This window comes from Mirounga leonina, unplaced genomic scaffold (assembly GCF_011800145.1).
Source record: "Mirounga leonina isolate KUSES-001 unplaced genomic scaffold, KU_Mleo_1.0 Mir_488, whole genome shotgun sequence".
Classification (NCBI taxonomy): domain Eukaryota; kingdom Metazoa; phylum Chordata; class Mammalia; order Carnivora; family Phocidae; genus Mirounga; species Mirounga leonina.
This window is the reverse complement of record NW_023270777.1, coordinates 12,015,130-12,039,496: the sequence shown is the minus strand read 5'-3', so window position 1 is coordinate 12,039,496 and position 24,367 is coordinate 12,015,130. Positions and strand designations below refer to the sequence as shown.

At 53.9% G+C, this 24,367-nt stretch overlaps 1 protein-coding gene across 1 annotated transcript in view; it reads left to right on the top strand.

The window, feature by feature from the left end:
- Positions 1 to 24,367, top strand: part of MPRIP (myosin phosphatase Rho interacting protein) — a 142,287-nt gene that overhangs the window by 69,459 nt on the left and 48,461 nt on the right. Inside the window, exons 5-8 of the mRNA XM_034989311.1 lie at positions 3,011 to 3,162; positions 8,109 to 8,193; positions 14,647 to 14,857; positions 15,999 to 16,512. Coding sequence (XP_034845202.1) covers positions 3,011 to 3,162; positions 8,109 to 8,193; positions 14,647 to 14,857; positions 15,999 to 16,512 — 962 coding nt within the window. The remainder of the gene's footprint in view (positions 1 to 3,010; positions 3,163 to 8,108; positions 8,194 to 14,646; positions 14,858 to 15,998; positions 16,513 to 24,367) is intronic.

Here is a 24,367-nt window from a genome sequence, read left to right as displayed (position 1 = left end):
ACCTGGGTCAGCTTTCCGGTTCTCCCTTCTCTTCTGCCCGCCGTCAGCTCTGCTCCCTTTTCCCCATATGTAACAGGATTAGCTAATGCCCTCCTTGTGAGTAATGTTTAAGGAGGCATGAAAGAGGGTGACACACAGGTAGTAAATAAATGGTCATTTCATGCAGCTGTAGCTTGTTATGTCTTTGCCTTTTTGAAAGCTCTTCTGGAAGGAGGTAGGGACCTCATTTTGCACACATAAAAAACTGAGGTCCAGAGAGGTTGTCGGAAGTCTTAGGGCATGGTTGGTGACTAGGTCCCGTGACCGCGTTCAGCTGCAGGGTTAGCTGGGAAATCTCGTCAGTAGCTGGTGGCCATGTGTCCAGCAAACACAGTTACTGTGCCTGAGGGAATGGTGAGCAGTTTCTTGACCCCGAACCCTGGAATAGTAGTTTCTAAAGACAAGCACATGCCTTCAGATGGCCCACTGGAGAGTATAGTGAGAAGAAAGTATTACAGTCTCTGTTGGTGCGTTTTATTGTCCCCGTTTAGCTTTCCTGTGTGTGTGTTATAATTTATAAGGCATTGGCACAGTGGCACAGTAGATAACTTACCGTGTCCACGCATCCATGTGTCACAGGTGGGCATACACTGGCAACTGTGACCCATGAGTCCAAGCATGGGGGGGGAGGGGCGTGTCAAGGACAAAGGAGGAAAAGTCACCTTGGAAAAGCTCCTCTGCTGTCCCCTCTCCCCTCTCAGCTCTATGATCCTGCTCATGGCCCTAATCCTCACAGTGGTCCACAGCATCAGTGTCCTTGTTTCGTGTACCAGAGGACCCACCCCAGAGAACCCATGAGCCTTGTCAGTACCAACAGGGAGCGTGTGCTACTGCGTGGGGGAGGCTGAGCTGAGAGAGCAGAGGTCACCACCCTTAGTTCACCCAAAGAGGGTTCAGATGGGGCAGTGGCATGACATCAGAGAAGACCTGGGATTAGAAATTCTGAAGAGTAGAGGGGCTGGAACTGGAACAAGGCGGGGTGGGGAAGCCTAGAAGGATCCTGCGGGCCCTGCCCTGGGTTGGAGGGGTGCGCTCTTGAAACTGCAGCGCTCATCTGGGGAGGGGGACTCACCCCTACATGCTTATGGGTCTCCCCAGCCAGAAGACCAGTGGGCGGGTCCCAGGCCGCCTCCCTTGCTCACTGCTCCTGAAGAACCCCCCTTGGTTGGTTGCAGGATAACCCACCAAGCCCCCTTTCCCAGCTCAAGGACTCTCCAGGAGGGCCCAGGAGAGATACTACAAGGCTACTGAACTAAGGAAGAGCACTAGTCTTAGTATGCTTGTGGCCCACTGTCAGAAGTGGGACTCTGGCCCCTCCTCTGGTCCCCACCTGAAGTCACAGGCCTCCCCGTGAGCTCACAGCTGGCTCTCCTGCCCTGCCACCTCCATTCTGAGCTGAGCCCAGAGAGTCCATAAGGAAAGGCTTCTCGGAGCTGGGAACCTTACTTCTTCCCCCTCCGGTGGACCAGAGAGCCGGCAGCCGTACTGGGTGAGGGCTCTGGAACGCAGCGCTCCTCTGGTCCGGCTTCTGTAGCTGGGCACCAGCGGATGAGGAGGGAGCTGGCAGTGCGTCAGAAATGCTGGTGGGTTGGCCTGGAAAGTACCAGGAAGCTCCTATGCGCTCGAGCTGGAGGGGGTCCAGGAGCTTCCTGCTTCCTCTCGTTTGACAGATGAAGAAGGGTTTCCAGTAGCGGTATAGTTGGTCTGAGCTTGGCATCCACACCGGACCCAGCATCCTGACCTTCAGACCAGGCCTCTTCCCCATGCCTGGCAACAGGGAGCTTGCAGCTGGTCAGGGGTAGGACCTACCCTCAGAGCTTTAGGAGGGAGGCACCTGATAAAGCAACCCCCAGCTGGCCACCATTCGCTTTTTCTCCCCCTGCTGTTTCGTCAGGAACCCAACTAAGGAAGCGCCAAGTCCTGGGGGGGGTGCTCAGTATGGAAGCTGGCAGCTGCCCCGAAAGTGGGGGCAGCCTCCTCACCTCGTGCCCCACACCACCGGGGGTCCTGGCCAAGGCTTTCCTCCCTGTGAGAGCCACCAGAAAGGGGCGTTAAGGTAGTGCCTTGCCTGACTCCAGGCCAGGAGCTCTTTGCCCTTGGTGTGGTGACGGCCATGGAGCCTCATTTCCCGCCCAAAAGTGCTTCCTGTTTGGGGGGAGGGTGAAAGGCCAGAGGATGCAGGGCTAACAGATCATCTTTAGGAAGGTCCTCCTTGCTGACCCTCACCCCAGTAGGAATCTCTTAATGCCTTCTTTGCTTGTTCTTGGGGTTCTTTTCCTCATTTCAGTGTCTAACAGTGTCAGAAAAGGAAAAAAGCTATTATTTGTTGTTCCGGCGCTGGCCAGCAGCCTCACGGGCAGTCCTGGAAGGTGGCGGGGGGTCACCTGCCCTGAGCGGGCTTGGCCTACCTTTAAAGCATTGATGATATATGTGTGGCTCCTGCCTGCCAGCCCCACAGCCTGCCTTCCAGGATGCGGCTTCTCTCCGGCTCCCTCCTTGCCTCTAAAAATAACCTTGCTATTTTGGAACCATCTCCTCTGGAGCTTTTTCTCACTGCTCTCTTGGATCAGTAACCCCTGTGAGACCAGACTCTTGGCTGCCTCTGTCCTCCCAGCTGTCCTTACGGAGCTGTCCCCTTCCTGTCTCTCTCCCTTCCCCCGGTACCAGCTGGGATCTTGTTCTCCAGCTAGGAAGGAATGTCCAGCTGGGTGTCCTCTGAGAAGAGCAGGCCTGTCACCTCTCCTCCCTGGGATGGGTAGGGAGGAAGTGGGGCCATGAGGGTGGGGGCGAGGCAGAGCCACCACCCTTTGCCTCTGTTGTAATTGGGGATCCACACAGCTGCAAGAGGTTCAGGTGCCTGTTGAAGGGACAAGGGCCGGGAGGGCCTGGGGATATGGGGACCGTCCATGTTGCCTTACTCTGACCCGTGAGTGCTGGCCTCTGCGTAACTCCCTGCCCCATCTTCTTGCAGCCCACAACCCTGCCTCAGGGCACCATCAACATGAACCAGTGCACAGACGTGGTGGATGGGGAGGGCCGGACAGGCCAGAAGTTCTCCCTGTGCATTCTGACCCCTGAGAAGGAGCATTTCATCCGGGCAGAAACCAAGGAGATCATCAGTGGGTGAGTCTGCCCCGGGCATTTTGGGAGGAGGCACCCCTGCCTACCAGCAGGTTCTCGGACCAGTTCCCTTTGGCACAAATTGGGCAATATCGCCATCACTTTCTTCCCCAAGCGTGTCCCCTCTTCTGAGCCCCTCTCTCTCTTCACAGCACCACCGTGTGCCCGCTCACCACGCCCGAAACTGGCCTCACCCTCCACCTGTCTTTGCGTCATCCCCACATGCACATAACTCTCCTCATGTACCATTTCCCCGGGGACCTCCCTCTGCTGGCGCTGCCCCACTTCCAGGGCTGCCTCGGCTTCCTTCGGCCTCTCATTGGTCTCCCCACCTCCATTCTGACCCTTCCATCCATGTATCACTCGAGCACAAGGGTTTCAGTCCCCAGAACCCATCTGACCTTGCCTCCCTCCTGCCTGAAGCCCCATCACCTGGGAGTCAAGTCCAAGTTCCTTGGCTGGCCTCAGGAGGCCCCTTCCCAGCCCTCCAGCCTCACCCCCACCACCCTTGTGTCCCTCAGCACTGAGCTGCTTGTCACTACACATCCCCGTGCTGCCCACCAGCTCCGTGCCTTCACTGCCACCCTGCCTTCACTCTGGAATGACCCCTCCTTCCTTGAGGCTGTTGAGTCAGCCTGAATGTCCACTCTTCCAGGAAACCTGCCCCCATGAGGCACTTGGCACCATCAGCTGGCTCTTTCTGTCTGGGTACACAGCTGGCCTCCTGTAGCCAGCAGTAGGTCCTTGAGGGTCGGGGGCGTGTTTCATTCCTCGTTCTCAGGGCCTGCACACAGCAGTCACTCCAGTTCCGCTGTATGCACTGCCTTCTTTGTCCAGGTGCAAAGAATAGACAGTCTTTGAGTCACACCCCTGCCCTGGCCATGCCCTGGTCAGGAGGTAGAAGGGGGCCCAGTTTTCCAGGTAGCTGACGGTCCGGGTGAGCAGAGCTCTGTGCTCCTGAGCTCACGCAGCGTGTGCCTTCCAGGAGTCCCTGCTCCTGGGGCGCCTGTTACCAGCTCTGTGTGACCTAGCCACACAGTCCGTGCCTCGAGAGCAGGCTCAGCAAGCCCGGCCAGGAGCTCGGGCACTGGATTTTGGAGAATCCCATTGGTCCTTTAAGGCTGAGAAAGCTTTGAGAGAAAGTGAATTGGGGTGGGGGGGCGGAGCTGGGGATACTGGGCTGATGATTATAGTGCAGAGTGGAGGGAACTAGAAGGTGAAGGCTTTTGGTTTCAACAAGTAAAAAGACTCTGAACACTGGCTGAGCTTCAGGATCTCAGGCCAAGGCTGCTGTATGAGGAAGCGGGAACAGTGGTCAGAAGGTCTCCAGGTTTTGCCGAGTTCAGAAGTTCAAATCCACTCTGTCAGGCTGGAGCCGAGGGCCAGAGCTGCCCTGCAGAGTGACCAGCAGACCCTCTGCTGGGGGTGCCAGCTCACCCTGAGTCCTTCTCCCTTGGAGAGAGGCAGGTTTGCATTTTTAAATCCTAGGGGCAAACAGCAGGACCACTTTGCCTCTCCCTCTCTCTGGTCTTAATTCTAGAACCATATGGTTTAGGAGTGCAGAGGGCTCAGGGAGCCTGGCCGGCTCAGTCAGAAAAGCATAGGACTCTTGATTTCCAGAACATGGGTTCGAGCCCCACATTGGGTGTAGAGATTACTAAAAAATAAAACTTAAAAAAAATATATAGAGGGCTTTTACAGAGCCCCTCATTCTACAGTTGGGAGACTGCAGCTGTGGAAATGCGAGGACCCTGAACAAGGCACTGCAGGCACGAGGCACAGCACAGAACTGCTTGCTCCTCCTGGCTCCTGCTTGCTGCCGCGGCCCCGTCTGGCAGGCAGGCCTGTGCCGAGCTGCCACTGCCCCACGGGAGTCCTTGGAGGAGAGCTCGCCCTCCCCTTGGGAGCTAGGTCTCATGGAGGATCCCGATTAGCACGAGGGACGGGAAGGGGTGTCCAGGGTTCCCAGGACAGGCTAGGGCATGTGTGAGCTGGGGGACCAGGTCAGTGATGTCATGGTCTGCCACAGGGCATGAGGAAACCGACAGCTGACAGTGCCTCTGTCGGGGGCCCCAAATCCTACCGTCAGGCACCTGCCACAGACCACCCGTCCTGATCCCCTGTCCTAAGGTCACTGCATGTACAGAGGCGAGGGACTGTCTTTCCTGTGCAGCTTGAGTAGACAAGGTCATTGGTGGACCAAGATACCAGATGTGTGTGTTTTCTGGGTCCCACATGTAGGCTGGGCCATCCAGGTTTGTGCAGTGGCTCAGGGGCATACCCAGCACTTTTCCCTGTCCTCATCCTGGGGCTGGGCCTAGCTAATCCCTGCCCAATAGGCAGGGTTTGCACCATGACAACCTGTCCCTGGGCCCCTGCAGCCCCTCCAGTGGCCCCCAGCAGCAGCTTCTCTTCACCACCCACTGGTACACTAGACCTCCTTTAGGGAGTCAGGTGGGGTAGTGTGCCCTGGGTACAGACTTCTGCCTCCTTCTTCTCTCCCTCCTCTGCCTCGCGCCTTTGTGGACAGATGCCTCCCTTGGTGTCCTCACCACCTGGCACAGTTCCTTTGCCAGGTAATCTTACCTGTGGGCTCTTAGACCCCGAGGTGGGGGTAAGTACCCAGCTCCCTAATGAGGTACAGTCTTCCTCTGGGCTGACTTAGAGCAGGGGTAGTTGGGGACAGTCCATCGAGACGTCTTTCTGGTGTCTTCTCTGAACAGAGGCCCCTGGGCTGCCTGAGGCATCTCTCCCAGAGCTGGGCGGAGAGAGTTGGCAGTTCTCTTTCTCAACGCTCTCGTGCCAGGACGGGCCTTCAGGATGTTTGGGGCACAACTTAGCGCAGCTCTTTTAGAGGAGGTGGGATGTAAGCAGGAGTTGGCGGCGGCGGGGAGCTTTCCCCCTTCTCTGTGCCCCTGCCTCTCAGTTCTGCCCCCCTCGGTCTCACTCATCCTGGCTCTGCCATCAGAGCTGGGGACCCCACCCCACCATGTCCTGGCACTCACTTCCACCACGGATCCCGTGTCTATATTCGCCCCTCACCTCTCTTCCCTGGGTGTATTTTTTATGGTAACACAACAAATGACGTTATACGCTTCCTGCTGGGCTTCCGTGAGAAATCCGAGTGCAGGGGACACGTTCCGTCATCTGTCCCAGGCCAGCCCCAGCCCGCCCCTGCCTGTGCTCAGCCCCCGAGTCTCCAGCCCTCTCCGGGCCGGAGCCCTCAGCGGGCTCTTCCCTCGGGGCCCTGTCCTGCAGGCTTGTCCGTGTCGCTGCAAGCAGCAGCTGGGCCAGTGTGCACCTGCCTGTCACGCTCCCCGTGCTCCTGGGGCCCTGGAGGACAAGGTGGCTTTGTGAAGCAGTCTCTCCTCAGTAAAGCGCTAAGGGGACACAGCTTGCTGGTGTCAGCCCCTGCGGCAGGCTGGAATCTCAGGGTCTCACTCAGATGTCATCTGAGTGAGGCCCTGAGAGTCTGCTCATCTGCCGGCCTTGCAGACATAGTCATGCCTCTTTTCTTGCTTTGGGGCCAGCCCACAGAGGACTGACCCGTAGGGCCTGGGCCTCAGGTCTCTGTGGTGCCGGCAGTGGTGCGTGGTCTCAGCAGATACTGAATGACCTGCTCAAAGCTGAGCGGGGCTCGGCCCACGTGCTGTGATCCCCCACACCCAAGCCCACTTCCCCAGCTGCCAGCTTGCAACAGCGCAACCAACATACCCTCCCGAGGCTGTCCTAGAAGGTCACTGACTGGGACCGACCTCCCTCCCTCCCTCCACCCCAAATTAAAGAAAGCACCTCTGAGAGTTAAAGACGTGAGTGCTTCTTCCTGACGCGGGCTTGAATGCTGGTGGTACCCGCAGCCTCCAGCCAGGGTGCTGGCCGTGCGGGCGCTGCCTCACGTTGCAGCTCAGCCGCCGCTGCCGCTGCCGCCGCCAGGCCCGGGGTGGCAGCAGGCCCAGCGCAGACCCTCATGTTCTGGGGACAAGGGGACCAGAGGCTCCTGCAGTACCTTCCGCTCTGGACAGAGCATCCTTCACCACCAGGCCCCTCCTGTCTTCCACTCCTCCTGTCCCCCTCATCCAACCCTCCCAGATGTTAATGAAGCTCGAGTGAGGCAAGCAGTGGACATGTCATGGCTTCATCCACCCCCTGGTTTCAGAGATGAGGAGACTGAAGCCCACAGGGGCAGGAAGCCACCCAGGGTCGTGGTTAGAGGGTGGCAGAGCCAGATCTGTATCGAGCCTCCTGCTGTCAGCTGCTGCTCTTCCCACACTCCCCTACTGCCTTCCCTGCTCCTGGTCCAGAGTGGACCTTCCAACATGTGGGCCTGGGCAGCTCTGCTGGGCCTTCCCCAAAGCCAAGGTGCCCAGAGCCCTCAGTGTGCAGGGGGGACCCAGAGGTGAATGCATGGGTCTGGCCCCGGAAGTGACCCGTCACAGAGAACTTTGGTAGCACAACTGCTGGTTTCCTGCCTCCAGAGCCCTAAATGATACCCAGTAGCAGCCCATCTGTGCATTAGCCAAATCTACTGTGGGAGGACAATTTTAAAGCCAGGTCTAAGCCCCGAAGATGGGGTCAGTGATGGAACCCATGATGTGCTCTGCACTCTGAGGCCTGTGGTCAGGCCTGCCACTCCAGCAGTCAAGCACTCTGCATGCCTGGGCCGGCCACCGGGCCCTCTCCACCTGCACTATGGTCATTGTGGGGTCAGCATCTGGGCCTGGTCCCAGCACAGCCTGTGCTTGTCCTGGGCTGCACTGTTGGCACTTCCCCAGTGGTGGCAGGCACAAATCTGGGTCATGCTCTGCCCTGCTCAGCTACCCAGAGACCTGGCCACTGGGTGGGCGCCCCCAAGTAGGAAGCATTGGGCCTGGAGCCTAGACCACCCAATAAGGTTCCTAGTCCCTGAGCGCAGAGGTCTGATCCAGTGCTCTCTCCTCTTCTTTCCCCAGATGGCTAGAGATGCTCATGGTCTATCCCAGGACCAATAAGCAAAACCAAAAGAAGAAGCGGAAGGTGGAGCCTCCCACACCACAGGTAGGCACAGTGGTGTCCCATCAATGGAGCTGGGATGAAGTGAGAGCTCCCCAGGAGGTTAGAAGATTTCAGAACCGAGCCTAAAATTGGGGGTGAGAAAAAGAATCCAGATGGGGCTGAAGTGGTCCTCAGCCCTGCATGGTCTCTCCTTCCCTTCAGCGGTCTGTGGGCTATAACCTGCATGCTCCTTGCCAAGCCACAGGGCAGGACCCTCCACAGGATAGGGTGGCTTTACTCATATGCTCTGGGGCCGCCCCCGGAGGTTTCCAGTGAGTGAGCCGGCGCCCAGCAGCGGTATTCCAGCATGTGTCCCTTCCCTGGCTGTGCTGCTAGCTGCTGGGGAGCACAGGGCGTGCTTGGAGGGGCTGCTTGCTGTACATGCATAGCCTTGTGCAGGCAGGGAGGGTTCTAGCGTGTCCTGGCTGAGTGAGGAGCTCTCAGCGGATCCTGTTCCCTGCTCCGGGTTTGACCATAAATGGAAAAAACGGGCAAGATCTTGACTTTTGTGCCCCTGCCCTAACTCCCATTTGACCAGAGTTGAGAGGTGGCTTGGATAGGTCCCACCAGGTCCAGTCCTTCCCCAAAGTCCACTCTCCTCCTTGTCTGCGGGGACACGGGCACCCAGAAGGGCTCTGCACCTTCCTGCCATGCTCCTCACGCTCCTGGGGCCCCGGTGGATCAAATTAACGTTTCTGAGACTCCGTGAACTGCTTTACGGAATGGGCTTTACAGAATAACAGCGTTTAGGCTAGTTCTGCGTTTCTATAGTGATGCCTTGGAAGCAGTGCTGGAGCAGAGCTCCTGCCTCCAAATCAGGCAAGTGCATGTGCAGTAGACACGTTCAGCCCAGACCAGGGCATTTGGTTGTGTCCCTCCTGCCTGCCCTGTCCCCTCCCTCCAGATAACAGCTGGCCATGGCCGAGCTTCACTTCTTCACGGGATCACAGGGTGGGGAGATCACCCACTTCTCTGAGTGTCTCTTAGAGCCCAGGTGTCCCCGTCTGCTCTGCTCATTCCTTCTGTGCCCGGCAGAAGTCAGCCTGGCAGGACTCTCTTCCTTCTGTCCCTTGCTCCCAAGAACATCACATATGATTCCACTGGTTTCTGGAAGCTGTGAACTTTTATCTGGGGCCCATCTCCCTGTGACTCAGTCTCATGAGGTCATGCAGGGTCTCTCCAGAGAGGAGTGGGGGATCTCTGGGCAGGCCTCCCACAGCCTGAAGCTGAAGGTGTTTGGGTGCCCCAAATGGAGCAGGGAGGGAAGCCGAAAGCCTTGGGGTCCCCTGTAGAGGCAGGAACCCAAGACCCCGTATCTGGCCTCATCCCTCTGTGGCCTGAGAGAGTTTCAGATAAAACCAGTGGGGATCGGGAAGTATTGCTGTGCTGTACCCTGCCCTCCGGCAGCTCAGGCAGCAGAGCCCACAGGGTCCCACTCGAACAGGGATGTCTCCAGCAGTTGGGAGTTCCGGCCATGGAGAGTACACTCATTGAGTGGTTTTCTGAGAGCATCAGAGAGAGACCCAAGCAGGCCCTGAGGGAGGAAGAGGATCAGGCTGCAGGGGGAGCAGATAGCCTCTAGGCTGGTGGCTGGGGGTCCCAGCAGAGCCCAAGGCAGCAAGGAGACGGGCTGGCCCTGGCCAGAACCTCTGAGGCCTGAGAGGTGTGGGTTCCAGGAGCTGCTGCTTCGCCCCTGTTCACCCCAAGAGGAAAGACTTTTCCTGATACTGAGATGCCTAGAGAGAAGGAGTAATAATCCACTCTAGATATGCCTAGGATAGGGAGAATGGAGAGCTTACCACCCTCTCCCCAAATTCCAAATCTGGGACTCTGGCAAGGCCAGGGGTCGCATGTCTCCCCTGCCAGGTGTGTGGGTTGGGAGGCTTGGTTCATTAGGTGGAGCTCTGGAATGCTGGTTCCTCCCGTCTCCCCATGCCCCCAGGCTCTTGGCCCTTACTTCTCGGCCTTTCTTCAGAGACCTGTAAAACAACAGACTTCAGTGTGAGCAGAGGCATGCCAGGACCAGTGTCCCTCCTGGTCCAGTATACTGTTCTTCTCAGGCCCACACATGTGTCGTGAGTTGCTCCCTCTTCTCCAGCGTCATGTTTTCTGCTTGGGTGCCTGCTGCTACACCCACTCCAGGTCCTGTCCCTCCTTCTCGTTGGGCCCCTGCTCAGCTACTGTGCCCGGGAAGTAGAAAGGAAGGCTTTCTATACACCCCCTCTAGAGAGCATGCCTGCTTAGCTAGCATGCAGAGGCCACAGAGGCCGCTTGGCCCGGGCCTGCCTGCCTGCCCTGTGTCCTCTTTCCTCCCTGCTTTGAAAACCCTTTCTGAGCAACCAGATAAACAGCACAGACCTCATCATAGCATGGAAGCATCGATTGCCCTGAGCAGTGCAGGTATCCTGACCCTGCAGGGACTAGCACATAGGGGACCTGGTACTTCTTCCTCCTTCCTCTCCCGCGGGCACCCGTGGTCTGTGTCGTTGTGAACCCCAGCCCCCTCCCAGCCACAGTGGTGACCGTGTGGGGAGCAGAGGCAGTGTCGCATAGTGCCTGTGCCAAGTCTTACTCACCACACATCTGCTTTGGAGAAGAGAAGCAACTTTACCCAGATCAGGCTTCCCTGTATCACCCACCCACCCCCTCTCCTGGAAGCCAGCGTGCCTTTGTTCCTGCCGCCAGACTGCCCCTCTGTCTCCACTCACACGATAAGGCCTGGCATAGAGGCCGTAGAAGGCAGAGCCTCCGAAGGAGACAAAGAGAACTGCCTATGGACCTTGGCTGCCATTCAGGGCCCTCCTTCTCTGGGACGAGTTCTCCAGAAGTGGGGAGCACGGAGAGGGATCTACGGATGCAGCCAGCCTTGCGCAGGTTGGGAGGCCCGGGGCCAGATGGTGGGTCTGTAGCCATGTGGTGCTGAGAAATGTATTTGTTTCCCAAGCTCCCTGTCATGGCCCCTTGGATCTCAGGCCTAGAATTTCCTCTGCCTCTTGGGGATCCCTGCCAGCCCACCCCCTCACCGGGGGAGTCATCAAAGCACCAGAGAGGGGTGTGTATATGCCATGGGCACTTCACCTACGGCGTGGGGCTAAGGGCTCTGGCAGCCAAGGCTGCTTCCCTCAGAAGCACAGCCACCTGCCTCTTCTTTGGCCCTTTCTGGCAACCTCTACCTACCCTTGGTGCAGCCGGTCTTCCACAGAGGGGACAGGTTCACCGAGGCCAGTCTTCACGTCACCCCACTCAGCTCTGTAGGAGGAATCCCAGCTCTGCCCTGAGCCCACCAGAGCATGCCCAGCCTCTGGCTTCTGGCCTTTGAACAGAAGACTCAGTTGTTGGAAGGGGCCATGGCAGGGGGACCTGGAGTGACTTCTGCTTGAGGGAAGCGTTCCTGGAACATGGATTGAGGGCAGTATGCTGACTGGAGGGACAGGTGGCCCTGGGGCCAGCTCTCCTTAGATCATTAGAGCCCGATTCTGTTGGTGCCCTCAGGAAACTGTCTGAAACCATTGCCATTTTATTCCAAGAAGTCCCCTTCTTGCAAGGTGGGTCAGAGCTGTAGGGAATCTCCAGCCTAGGAGCCAGGTCTGTTGGTGGCTCTGACCATATGGGCAGTCGGGTGTGTCCTGGGTCTATGGGAAGAGCCTTCCTGTCTTTATCCCGTCTCATGAGGCCTGGACTCCTTGCAAAGCTAGGGATAGCTTTGGACCTGATAAAATGCCTGTCTTTTCCCATTGGGATACCTGGTGCCGTGGCTTCTCAGTGGGTCCTTTAGGCTGCTCATCCAAAGCACTCCCCCACCCTCCTGCCACTCCCGAGGGTGCCTGGTGGTGGAAGGCTTGAACCCCCACTCTGGCCCTTACTGTCCTTGTAAGCCTGGGTACGCCATCCTCTCAGCCCAGGCAACCTCCCCTGCGAGGTGTGCTGGGGAGGACAGGATGGTGCAGTGATGAACCAGAGCCCAGCACATAGTCCATGCTCAGTGGCTGTCAGAGAACCTGCTGGTTAATACTGGGTCTGTGTGCACATGAAAAAGTGCTCAATATCGCTCGGCATCAGGGAAATCCAAATCAAAACCTCAATGAGATACCACCTCACACCAGTCAGAATGGCTAAAAGTAACAAGTCAGGAAACGACAGATGTTGGCGGGGATGCGGAGAAAGGGGAACCCTCCTACACTGTTGGTGGGAATGCAAGCTGGTGCAGCCACTCTGGAAAACTGTATGGAGATTCCTCAAAAAGTTGAAACTAGAGCTGCCATATGATCCAGCAATTGCACTACTGGGTATTTACCCCAAAGATACAAAAATAGGGATCCGAAGGGGTACGTGCACCCCGATGTTTATAGCAGCAATGTCCACGATAGCCAAACTGTGGAAAGAGCCAAGATGTCCATCGACAGATGAATGGATAAAGAACAGGTGGTATATATATACATACAATGGAATATCATGCAGCCATCAAAAGGAATGAGATCTTGCCATTGGCAACGACGTGGATGGAACTGGAGGGTATAATGTTGAGTGAAATAAGTCAAACAGAGAAAGACATGTATCATATGACCTCACTGATATGAGGAATTCTTAATTGCAGGAAACTGAGGGTTGCTGGAGTGGGGTGGGGGTGGGGTGGGAGGGATGGGGTGACTGGGTGATAGACACTGGGGAGGGTATGTGCTCTGGTAAGCGCTGTGAATTGTGCAAGACTATTGAATCTCAGATCTGTACCTCTGAAACAAATAATGCAATATATGTTAAGAAAAAAAAGAAGAAGAAGGTAGCGGGAGGGGAAGAATGAAGCGGGGGAGATCGGAGGGGCGGACGAACCATGAGAGACGATGGACTCTGAAAAACAAACTGAGGGTTCTAGAGGGGAGGGGGGTGGGAGGATGGGTTAGCCAGGTGATGGGTATTGAGGAGGACACGTTCTGCATGGAGCAGTGGGTGTTATGCACAAACAATGAATCATGGAACACTACATCAAAAACTAATGATGTAATGTATGGGGATTAACATAAGAATAAAAAAAAAATACTGGGTCTGTGTGCATTCATGCATGGACACATAACCCATGTCATCTATGAGCCTTGCCAATGGCCCCAACTCAGAACTGGGTTTAGGTAGGGCGCCTGGGTGGCTCAGTTGGTTAAGCGACTGCCTTCGGCTCAGGTCATGATCCCGGAGTCCCGGGATCGAGTCCCGCATCGGGCTCCCTGCTCGGCAGGGAGCCTGCTTCTCCCTCTCCCACTCCCCCCGTTTGTGTTCCCTCTCTCGCTGTGTCTTTCTCTGTCAAATAAATAAATAAAATCTTTAAAAAAAAAAGAACTGGGTTTAGGTAGGTTTCTAAAAATGAGGTTTGGCCACCAGGCTGGGAGTGGAAAGTGGGCATTTGCAGGTTATCCCCCATGTTTTGGGGAAGACAGCTGGGACACGTCTGACTTTTGAGAGGCTCCAGAGCCATCTTGCTGGCAGTGCCCTGCCCTCTGCAGCTGACATCCAGGACCTTGGGCCAGGCCAGGGGGGTTGGGCCCAGGGTGTGAGCTAGTGCTGTGGGGCAGCTGGGGATCCCAGTCCTGCCTTTGTCTGGGCTCTAGGTTTGAGCTGTTGAGTGAAGGTTCTCTGCATGCTCTGGAAATGGACTCCCTGTATCTGACTAAGTACCTCCCGCTTGAATGCTTCTCCCACAGAGCAGCACCAGTTCTGATGTGGGGAGAGATGGCATGGACACTGTTCCCATCTAGGCTACAAGCTGCCGTCTAGTTTGTGTGGGTGAGCAGGTGGGAGGGCATGAGTGCAGATTGGATGTTTGGGTTGTATCTGATGACTCTTTCCTTCACGTAGGGTCCCAGGTGCCCCATTTTAGCTTTCTAAGACCAAAGGGAGAGGCGGGGAGGCCAAGGGCTGGCGCGGACACGGGTGCTGTATGAGCACGTGCTTTGCATTTACCCCGCAGGCCATCTCAATGGTGTATTCTTTCCTTACCCCGTCCCATCTTTCCTGACTCGTGTCCTAATTACCTACAAGTCTAGGAACAACAAACTCTGAGCCAGCCACTTGTCATCTCACCTTTAATGCCTGGTCCACTGCTCTGGGTTCTGTGGTTTTGTCGGCAGGGAGAACTTGCATGTGTTTGCTACTGGAGCTCCAAGTAGAAACCCTACATTTTTGCCCTGTGTATTTGCCAGGCCTGGCCTGAGGCCAGTGGGACCAGGCCCTTTGGGTGTACTGACTGTGGGGCCGTAGAAGAGAAAAGGCCACAGTGCCATCCAGATGGAGCTTTCACCCATGACCAAGATGTCTCTGCTATGAGCCTCCCCTCCCGAGGGTTCTGGGCCACTGACACGGTGCAGCTGACCTTGGCGTTCCCCGGAGCCAGGCACCTCGGCAGCCGGGACCTGTGTACCGGCCGAGGCTCTGCACTCCTGTGGCTGTGCACACACTGCTCTCTCCCCCCAGGAACCAGGGCCGGCCAAGATGGCTGTCACCAGCAGCAGCAGCATTCCCAGTGCTGAGAAGGTCCCCACCACCAAGTCTACACTCTGGCAGGAAGAAATGAGGGCCAAGGACCAGCCTGATGGGAGCAGCCTCAGTCCAGCTCAGAGTCCCAGCCAGAGCCAGCCTCCTGCTGCCAGCACCCTGAGGGAACCCGGGCTGGAGAGCAAAGATGGTAAGTGCGAGCCGGACTGGCCGGCATGCCCCCCTTTCTGGTGGCCAGCCTCACAGTGCTGGAGCAGGCCTCCATCCCAACGCAGCTGGCCCTGAGAACTCAGGGCCGCTGAGCCCCAGGCCTCAGGCTCCTGTGTCCATCAGCCCTTGGCAGGGCCTGGCCTAGGTGGGGCTGGGATTCCTGGGCTCTGGCCTTGGCCTTGCCCCTCTGGCTCTTAAGTCCCATCTGTAAAGGAGGAAGAGAGCACCTGCTCTGTCAACCCTGGTGGGTGTTGTGAGACTCAAAATGCCCTGGAATGAGGTCTGTGTACCAGGAGGCCTTTGGTTCCTGCCACCGTGGCTGCACTGTGTTCACGGCCTGGCTAACCCTGGAAGCCTAGTGTGTCCTGAGAGCAGCAGTGGTTAGGGCAGCCTCGTCCTTCTCCTCGCTGTCCCATCCTGCCCACACCCGGGGGGGCTCGGGAGGCTTTGCTCTGCTCTCTCCACTTAGCACTTCAGAATTGCCTGAGCAGAAGCAGGGCAGCAGTCTCCGCCTCCCTGCTCGGGGACCCGGAGGGCTCTGCATGACATAAGCTGGCTTTTCTCACTTGCATTTTGTCCAGCTCATTAAAGATGAGGGGACAGTTGGGACTGACCCAGTTCATTCAGGCCAAAATGCATTTTGCAGCAGCTGGGGGTTAAGCTGCCTCAGTCCCTCATGGGTAGTCCCCATGCATTCCTCTCGTTCCCACAGAAGTCCTCTACCTCTTCCCTCCCCAAATGCTCTAACAGGCTGAACGGCCAGTTAGCCCTTGATTTCCTCCTTGATGTTTGGTAAGAAGCGGTGGTTGGTGGGACATCTCTCCTGGGCGGGGGATCCTGTTCTTCCAAACTGGCCCCCAGACTGGAAGCTCAGGGACCTCCTGACAGTGTAGCAGATGCACCAGCTTAGAGAGAGATGGATGAGGTGCGTGTGTGGGAAGGACATTTCATTGCTGTCCCATGATTCTGCCCTTGGGTGAGCCCTGTATGGATGGCTTCAGAGATGGGAGGTAGAGAGATGGCCCCTGTTTGGATCTGCGTGGGCTCTTTTAAAAAGTCCCCAGAAACCAAAGACGGCAACAGGCTAAGTGCGTCTCCTGCCTCTCGCCTCTCTCTTCCAGAGGAGAGCACCATGAGCAGCGACCGCATGGACTGTGGCCGCAAAGTCCGGGTAGAGAGCGGCTACTTCTCCCTGGAGAAGACCAAGCAGGACTTGAAGGCCGAGGAGCAGCAGCTGCCCCCGCCGCTCTCCCCTCCCAGCCCCAGCACCCCCAGCAACAGGTATAGTGGCCCCGGACCGCCCTCCCAGGAGCTTGGTCATCCCCTTCCTTCCCCAGGTTCTCGAACCCCCAGCCGAATGGTCTGCAGCAGCTCCCTTGGCTCCCTGGATGTGGCCAGCCGGCCCCCCGCCCGCATGGACTCCGGCAGCGCTGGGGGGCGGGGAGCAGAGACACCCGGGCGCACCTTTGCCTTTAAAGCCAGCAGGCAGTATGCCGCCCTGGCCGACGTCCCTAAGGCCGTCAGGATCAGCCACCGAGAAGCCTTCCAGGTGGAGAGAAGGCGGCTGGAGCGTAGGACTCGGGCCCGGAGCCCTGGCAGGGAAGAGGTGGCCCGTCTGTTTGGCAGCGAGAGGAGGTAAGGAGGGGGTTATAGGGCCACACGTACCACGGACATACTCCGCCGCTTTACGCAGTCTCTCGTGTACACTCCTGTTCTCCCTTACACATACACACTCACACTCTCTGTGTTCTTGTACGTGCTTTTTGCACTCTTCCCAGAAACACACACACTTTGACATACACATTTCCGCATTCCCTAAGCCTTCCTCGGGGGAGTGCACTTGTCCTCCCTTTCTGTTCAGAGCACGTGCGGAAGGTTTCCCTTTTGACCCTGGACTCTGGTCACGCAACTCGCAGCCCCTGGTAGCCAGAAGCGTAGCATCTCGGGACTCTTAGACACCTAGGCCAGAGGCCAGCTGCTTCCTGTGAGTGACTCCTGGCACTGAGACCTTAAGGGCCCCCGGGCATGTTCTCAGCCACCTGGACCTTGTGTAGCTGGATCTTTTCCTTCCTGGCCCATCTCTGTCCTCTGAGATGACCATGGGGGCAGGAAGAGCCTGGAGAAGCGGATGGTGGCAGAAGCTCTCCATGCCCTTCCAGTCTTAGGCATGGGTGAAGGGCATGGAAGGCGGTGGGGTGGGCAGCACAGGGAAGACGGGCAGCCTTTGACGCTCCTGGGCGCCCTGAAGCATCACTGCATCCAGGCTTGGCTGGAATGTGAGATGGGGAGGCTGACAGAACCACAGCTTCCTGGAGAGACACAGGGTTCAGAGAGGGAACCTAGGACAGGGACTGGGACAGAGGCGTGGAACTCATCTGTGGTCTGAAGAGAGGAGGGCTCTGTCCTCCCTTCTGGTTCCACTGGCCCTGTGCTTCCCACAGAGCCGGGGAGAGAGCTGGGTTCCATCTCTGAGGCCCTGGCCTGGACCAGAGCGCTCGAGTGCCCCCTTCTTTTAGGAGCTTCCATCAGAGTCTGTAAATGGAGCCTTTGCCCTGACAACAGGGTTCTCACCCAGGTTCAGGGGTGAACTGCCTAAGGTCCATGAACCCCTCTAAATGATTTGAGAGTCCATGTGTACGTTTTTCTGAGAAAAGAAAAACCATAATTTTCATTAGATTCCCAAAGAAATTCACTTTTTGGAAAAAAAGATTCAGACCTAAATTCCAAAAGCATTCCCAGTGTCCTCTCCACCCTCCTGAAGCCTAAGTAAAGCTCAGAGTTGGGGCATGCTGTGGGGACGGGGCAGGGGGGCGACGGGCTTCCCCTGTCAAGGGGCCACCTGCGAGCAGGATGCCTTTCCCAATACACACCTACTCTGCTAAAGCCCCAGGTGGAAAGGACCTGTGCACTTGGGCGTCCACCTCCAGAATAAGGAGGAGCTGCCCAGAGTTGTTGGTCTTAAGAAGAGAAAGAAACAGATGTGCCTGATTCCTAGGCAGAGGGAGAGGGAAGCTGACCTAGTGCCTGGGAGGTGACCTCCAAGCACTTGGCTGTCTTCTTGTTTGGTCAATAACCCCGAGAGCTCCTGTGTCCAATCCCAGTGTGTGGATGTGGAGATGGGGCCTCAGAAGCGGGGAGACTCCTCGAGGCAACAGCCGGGTGCAGCAGAGCCAGGACGCACCTCCCCGCTGGGCCTTTTACTGGGAAGACCCCGCTCCCATGATGTGACCCAGGAGGGGGCCGAGGCTGTCTTTTAAGCAACTAAGTGGAGGGGCTTGCCAGAGACTTAGAAGGCCTGTGGGCCAGGGCGGGGGAGGCTTTATACTGGCTGGCGGGCTGGCGGGCAGGCGATGGGTCCTGGAGGCTCCTGGGTGGGCAGCTAGGCCCTGGTGTAGCGGCAGACCAAAGAATTAACATTCAGCACACCTGCTTGGCTTCAGACTTGTTCTTGTCTAGTCACCTGGGGTAGATGGCATCTCCGGGGCTTTACTTTCTGCATGTTCCTCGCCACCACAGAGATGGGTTTTCACCGGGTCCTGGCACCCCACCAGCTCTGCATCCTAACATTGTAATGTCACTTTCTTACCCTAATGACATCTGACTGGCTGCTGTCACTTTGCGAGGCCTGCGCCCTGCTCCCAAGTAGCCTCCCCTGTGCGTGATTGGAGTCCCGGATCCTGGTTGAATAGAGCAGAGCCCCGTATTGGCAGGACGTCTGCCGCGGCTGTCCGGAGTGGCAGCCGAGCCAGGCCTGCCCAGGAGCCAGGCTGGGGGGACGGGGGGGCCGGTCTCCTGACAAGGAAGCCTTTATGGGCCAATCTGCTCTGCTCTTGACGTTTGCTCCAGAGCTTTTAGAATGTTTCTTGGGTGCTGAGTCACTGCTGAAGCAGCCTGGGGAGGCCATGGCCCTTGTTGAGTTCCTGGTGGCTGACACCACGACCGGCTCCTGTGCGGCCCTCACAGCCCCTCAGCTGGGAACCTGGGGAGGTGAGGCGGGGCAGCGGTGCCAGTGCCCCCTTTCTGTGCCGTCCGCCAGCCCAGGGAGCATTTGCGGCCGCACACGCAGTACCTCAAGGGAGCCAGTATACAGACTGCTCACTCACTTTGCAAACTAAGTGGGCTGACGGGCCCAGTTTGCTTTCCTCATTGGACTCCTCTCTCGGCAGCCCTGGCAGGTCTGCAGCATGCGAGTTGCACAGGACTCGGTGGAGCACTTGTTCCACATGGCCTTCCTGCGGCTTTCTAGGCCCCACGGTCAGTTGGAAGGGCTCTCATTCTGCAAATGATGGTGCCTAGGTCTGTACGTGGGCCTGGAACCTTCCCCAAACCCTCTAGGATGGTGGGGCACACGGCGTCATCTTCCCGAGCAGGCTGAGCGCTGACAGGAGCTTCCTGTGGTTCCCTGAGCTTCCCGCGCTCACCACGCACACCCTCTGCTGCGGCTGCGCTCCCTCAGCCTAACCGCAGGTCGGCCTGGGAACAAGCTCTGTTCCTGGAGAAGATTCTGCAGAAGCTTAGGGCTCCAGAGCTCCTGCTTTGTGTGTAAGCACAGAGATGAGCAGGGGGCCCAGCAGCCCCGAGACTTCTACCCTTGGTCTTTGGCCTTCTTTGATGAAGAAACCCTAAGATCCGTTTTTACTAGTAACCTTTCCTGAATAAAAGCTAGTCTCTTGGCAGGGTCTCAGGATTTGAGCCCATTTCCTCTTTTTCCTTATAGAGTTAGATATTAGTCTTCAGTTAGATTTTAATCTTTTGGGCTCAGAGGCCCTTCACTTGCTTCCCGTTGATTCTGAATGCAAGCAAAACGCTTCCTGTGAGGTGACCTTGGGGCGCTTGCCTGGGTGTCCCTGGGAGGACAGGCCTCTGGTGTGGTGACATGTTAATGTTGTAAAAAAAAAAACAACAAAATTCAACTGAGTAAATTCTGAACATCTTATTGGCTTTATTCAACAATTCATGAATCAGGCAGCATCCCATCTATCAAACAGAAAGGAGCTCTGGAGATCTGTACAAAATAAAGGACTTTTTATAGGCAGGAGAGGGCAGAACAAGGAAGTTTAACAGTAGCAAAGAGAGCATTGTTTCGGTCAAGGTCACCTTCCTTTGAGGGACAGCAGAGGTCTGTCAGGTAGATTACCCCACTGGTGCTGACTAGGTAATTCCGAATTGACTAGTTTAAGATTCCACTCCTGGGAGAGGTTGAAACTATAAGTAAGTTAGGTATTAACCACCATTTGGTGACTTGGGCTTAGCACAGTTGACTCTATTCTGAGCCTGTTGTGTTTTTTTGGGTTTTTTTTTTAAGCAATTCCCTCCAAACCGCCCCCCCCCCACTTTCTTTAAAGTTTATTTACCTATTTATTTAAGTAATCTCTACCCCGAGAGATTAATGAGGGTCTCAAACTCATGACCCCGAGATCAGGAGTGGTACGTACCTCTGACTGAGCCAGGCATGCGCCCCACGATTCCCCCCCTTTTGTTCAGACTATCAGCTTAACTGAGTGGTGTGATCAAAATTTAAGACCTTAGCACCACTCCCAGCTACTGCTCAAATTCTTGCAGTTTTTTGCTCTGTGGTATTCACAGGTCATGACGTTTTTTTGCTGATTCTCTGTGGTACTCACAGGTCACGACTTCAGGCTCACATTTAAGTCAGTTACTCTCGTCATCCCTGTCTGACGTCCCAGTCTTACGGAGATCGTTTGCTGTGTGGTTAGCAGCTGCAGACACGCGTTTAAGAGAATATAGTGCATGAGGGAGACTACTGTGGTTATTTTAAGCAGGATAATTCCCAGTGTCTGGAATGCGTTTGGATCCATGGTCCGCAAGACCCAAACCAATCAAAATCAAATAACTCAGAGAAAGACCTCCACTGAAGGAGTCACTTTTTTTTTTTTTTAAGTGAAGTGGCTTTTTCAGTGATTTTTACGTAGCTGAGTTTCAACTTTCCCAGAAGTGTTAATCTAGGTGTGGTAAGTGGCACTGACCACAGCACAGACATTTCCTTGTTTAGCTGCAGGATAATCAGGGGATAACCTATTTGAAGAACAACTTTGGCCTGGCAGAGATGGGGACTGCTGGTGAGATCTTTTTATATTTGGGGCAGATCTGATTTAGGTAATCACAAGAACAATGGGAATACAAATGTACTACGATCTGCTTAGGAATTTGTGTCCAGTTGGGCAAGTACAGTTATAATCGTAGAAAGGTGAAAACAAGGCACTGGATGTTCTGGCTGTAAAAGTCAGATTGTGTAAGTGACTCCTAAGGTCAGGGGGTCCATTGCGAATAGAAGAGAAATTGGTCACAGGGAGGACCAGGGGATCTCTAGTATCATGGACAGGTAAAGAGCTCTTTTTATGATAAATCCAGCAATCTGAAAGATTTTCCAACCCCCTGTCCTCCCTTAGTAATGGCCTGAGAGATAGGGATGTCGGCTTTCTTTCCAGACCAGTGCCAGAGTAAAGGAAAGAGAAGATGAAAGAATTTCATTTCATGTTTAAAGAATGAAGTCTTGATCCAGCATCTTGGGTGGAAGCTGTCCACTTTGATGTCAGCTCCTTCCTAATCAATCTGATTTTGAGGTCTCCAGCTGCTATGTAATTCCTAGAGTCTGAAGGGGCCCTTTTCAGTTGGGAGATGCAGACCCAAGGTTCAACTCCCTGAAGTTTGGTTCCCATCTGGGGGGTGAGGAGGACCTGGAATAGCCCTTCAGGGCAGTCTTTATTCTTAGTCATTCCAAATCAGAAGGATGGCAGAAAATAGGAAATAATTATGTTTGGAGAGTCATAGTCAGATATTTTTTTTTTTTAAGATTTTATTTATTTGACACAGAGAGAGAGAGAGAGAGAGAGCATAAGCAGGGGGAGCAGCAGAGGGAGAAGGAGAAGCAGGCCCTGCACCGAGCAAGGAGCCCAATGCGGGACTCGATCCCAGGACCCTGAGATCATGAACTATCCGAAGGCAGACGCTTAACCAACTGAGCACCCAGGCATCCCAGTCAAAGCCAGATATTTACAAAAACTAGAATTCAGGAGCCAGTCCAGGTTATTGATATACAGGTATGGAACAAAACCTCAAAGATACTTACAGCCTAGAATCTAATATCTACAGAGATGCAAACACAGTTTTTCTCTCTGCAGTTATTCCCATTTTTTTAAAGATAGTCACAGTAAAATTACTTTTGTTTGCATTAAACGGCCTGATTTTATAAGTGCAGCAAGAATAGTGATTGACCATATAAGCCCTTTTTAAGACTGCTTTGCTGGAATTTTGCATAAGGAATCTCAGACTGAATTCTTCTCTGAGGCCAGCAAGCCAAACCAAGGACTCACCATTAGATTTTACCTGCAGTGCCATGCACAAACAGTGAATCATGGAACACTACATCTAAAACTAATGATGTAATGTATAGGGATTAACATAAGAATAAAAAAATTTTAAAAAAATAAAAAAATAGATTTTACCTGCAGTGCCTATAGTTTGGGTGAATTTCTCTCTTCTCAGAGTTTCCCCCCAAACATTCTGAGGTTCATAGGCCTGCCAGGAAGTGACTTTCTGTACTCACCTGGAAGGCTGCCAGGAACCCTATAAGCAAGGTACCAGCCCGATTTTTCTAAGCAGTTCCTTAAAGCTATTTGGTCATATTTGAGTCTATGCATATCTCTAAAATAAGACATTCCAGTCAAAGCCTTGGTAATATAGCCAGTGTTTCCAGTTGTTCCCTGTTACAAGGGGAACAGGTTTTTATTGAACTTATACAAATAACCAAGTATATTGCCATGAAAAGAATACTCAAGAGTTTACAAATTCTGGAGGGATCAGGTAAGGAGAAAAAGTAGATGTTTCATCTTTGTTTACAAAGGTATGCCCTACCAAATTGCTATAGGTCATAGATCACTTAAGTGAAAAGGTTTCTCTAAATCTACAGAACAAAACACTAAGGAACTAGCAGTGTTTTACACAAAAGGTTATGTAAAATTATAATTATCCTCAGTTCATTCAGTCCTCTGTAATGAATACCTGTTCTGCTTGAATCCAGTGTTTTCATTAGTCTAGAAATTCTTCCCCAGTTCAGTTTTACGGTCTTGGAGCCATCTGGGTGGCTCAGTCGGTTAAGCATCCGGCTCTTGATTTCAGCTCAGGTCATGATCTCAGGGTGGTGGGATCGAGCCCCGTGTCGGGCTCCATGCTGGGCGTGGAGCTGCTTAAGATTCTCTCTCTCCCTCTGCCTCTCCCCTCTTCTCTCTCTCCCTCTCTAAAAAAAAAAAAAAGAAAAAGAAAGGAGGGAAGAAATCTTTACTTGTCAAAGTCCTTTCCACAAACACTTCTGTAAAAGCATGAGAGTAAAACAAGAACTCTCTGTGACAAAAGACTTAAAAATGCCCATAGTTAAAGATCAGATGAGAGTACACTGTAATGGAAATAACAAGAAATTTGGTTATTTTTGTGATATTCAACATTTAAGGTAACAGCTGTAATTATGACTGATAATATTTGCATCAGGACATATCAGAACCTGAAAAGGTTTAGTATCACTTATTTGATAATGCTGCCCATGTAATGTAACATAACAAATAAGCCTAATTAGTGAATATCTCTTTTTCTACAAGAAGAGGGAACAAATCTTTTAGGATTTTCAGGGATCCTCTGAAAAATCCCAAAGTTACTTCTAGGTCAAGAAGACTTCATTTAGAATTACATTTTGGGGAAGCTTGTCAAAATATCAGAAGGTTTTAAGACACTTGGTCCCATAGGATCTTAGATCACTGTGAAACAATACTCAGTTATCATTTGGCCAACATGACAATTACAGACTTTATAGGCATATACGGAAAGTTACATAACTGTAAAAAACAACAACAACAACAAAACCTTTAATAAAGGAGACTCGGTTTTCTTCAGTAATCAAAGACCTGATAAAGACAATGTGAAACACAGGAAATTATTTTGATAAGACACAACATCTTTTTTTCTCAGCAGATTACTTAAAAAGTAAAGAAAAAATGTTCAGTCTCTTATCAATAGCAGACCAAGAAAATTTTGTCCTTTAAACAGAGAAAACCAAATAATAATACTGTACCACCTTACTTTTGATATTAAAATTCATTTTTTTTTTTTTTTTTTTTACACTCAAGTTCATTTTAGTATTAGTCAGCCCAAGGGGCGCCTGGGTGGCTCAGTTGTTAAGTGTCTGCCTTTGGCTCAGGTCATGATCGCAGGGTCCTGGGATCGAGCCCCACATTGGGCTCCCTGCTCAGCGGGAAGCCTGCTTCTCCCTCTCCCTCTGCTTGCTGCTCCCCCTGCTTGTGCTCTCTCACTGTCTGTGTCAAATAAATAAAATCTTTAAAAAAAAAAAAAACATTAGTCAGCCCAAGATTTCTTTTTCACAAACCTTCTCCAATTTTCTTTTTTACATTCTGATTTTGTCCTGATTTTTTTCTCTTCTCCATTCTGCAATAACCAGTCTCATGTTAGGACAAAATTACTT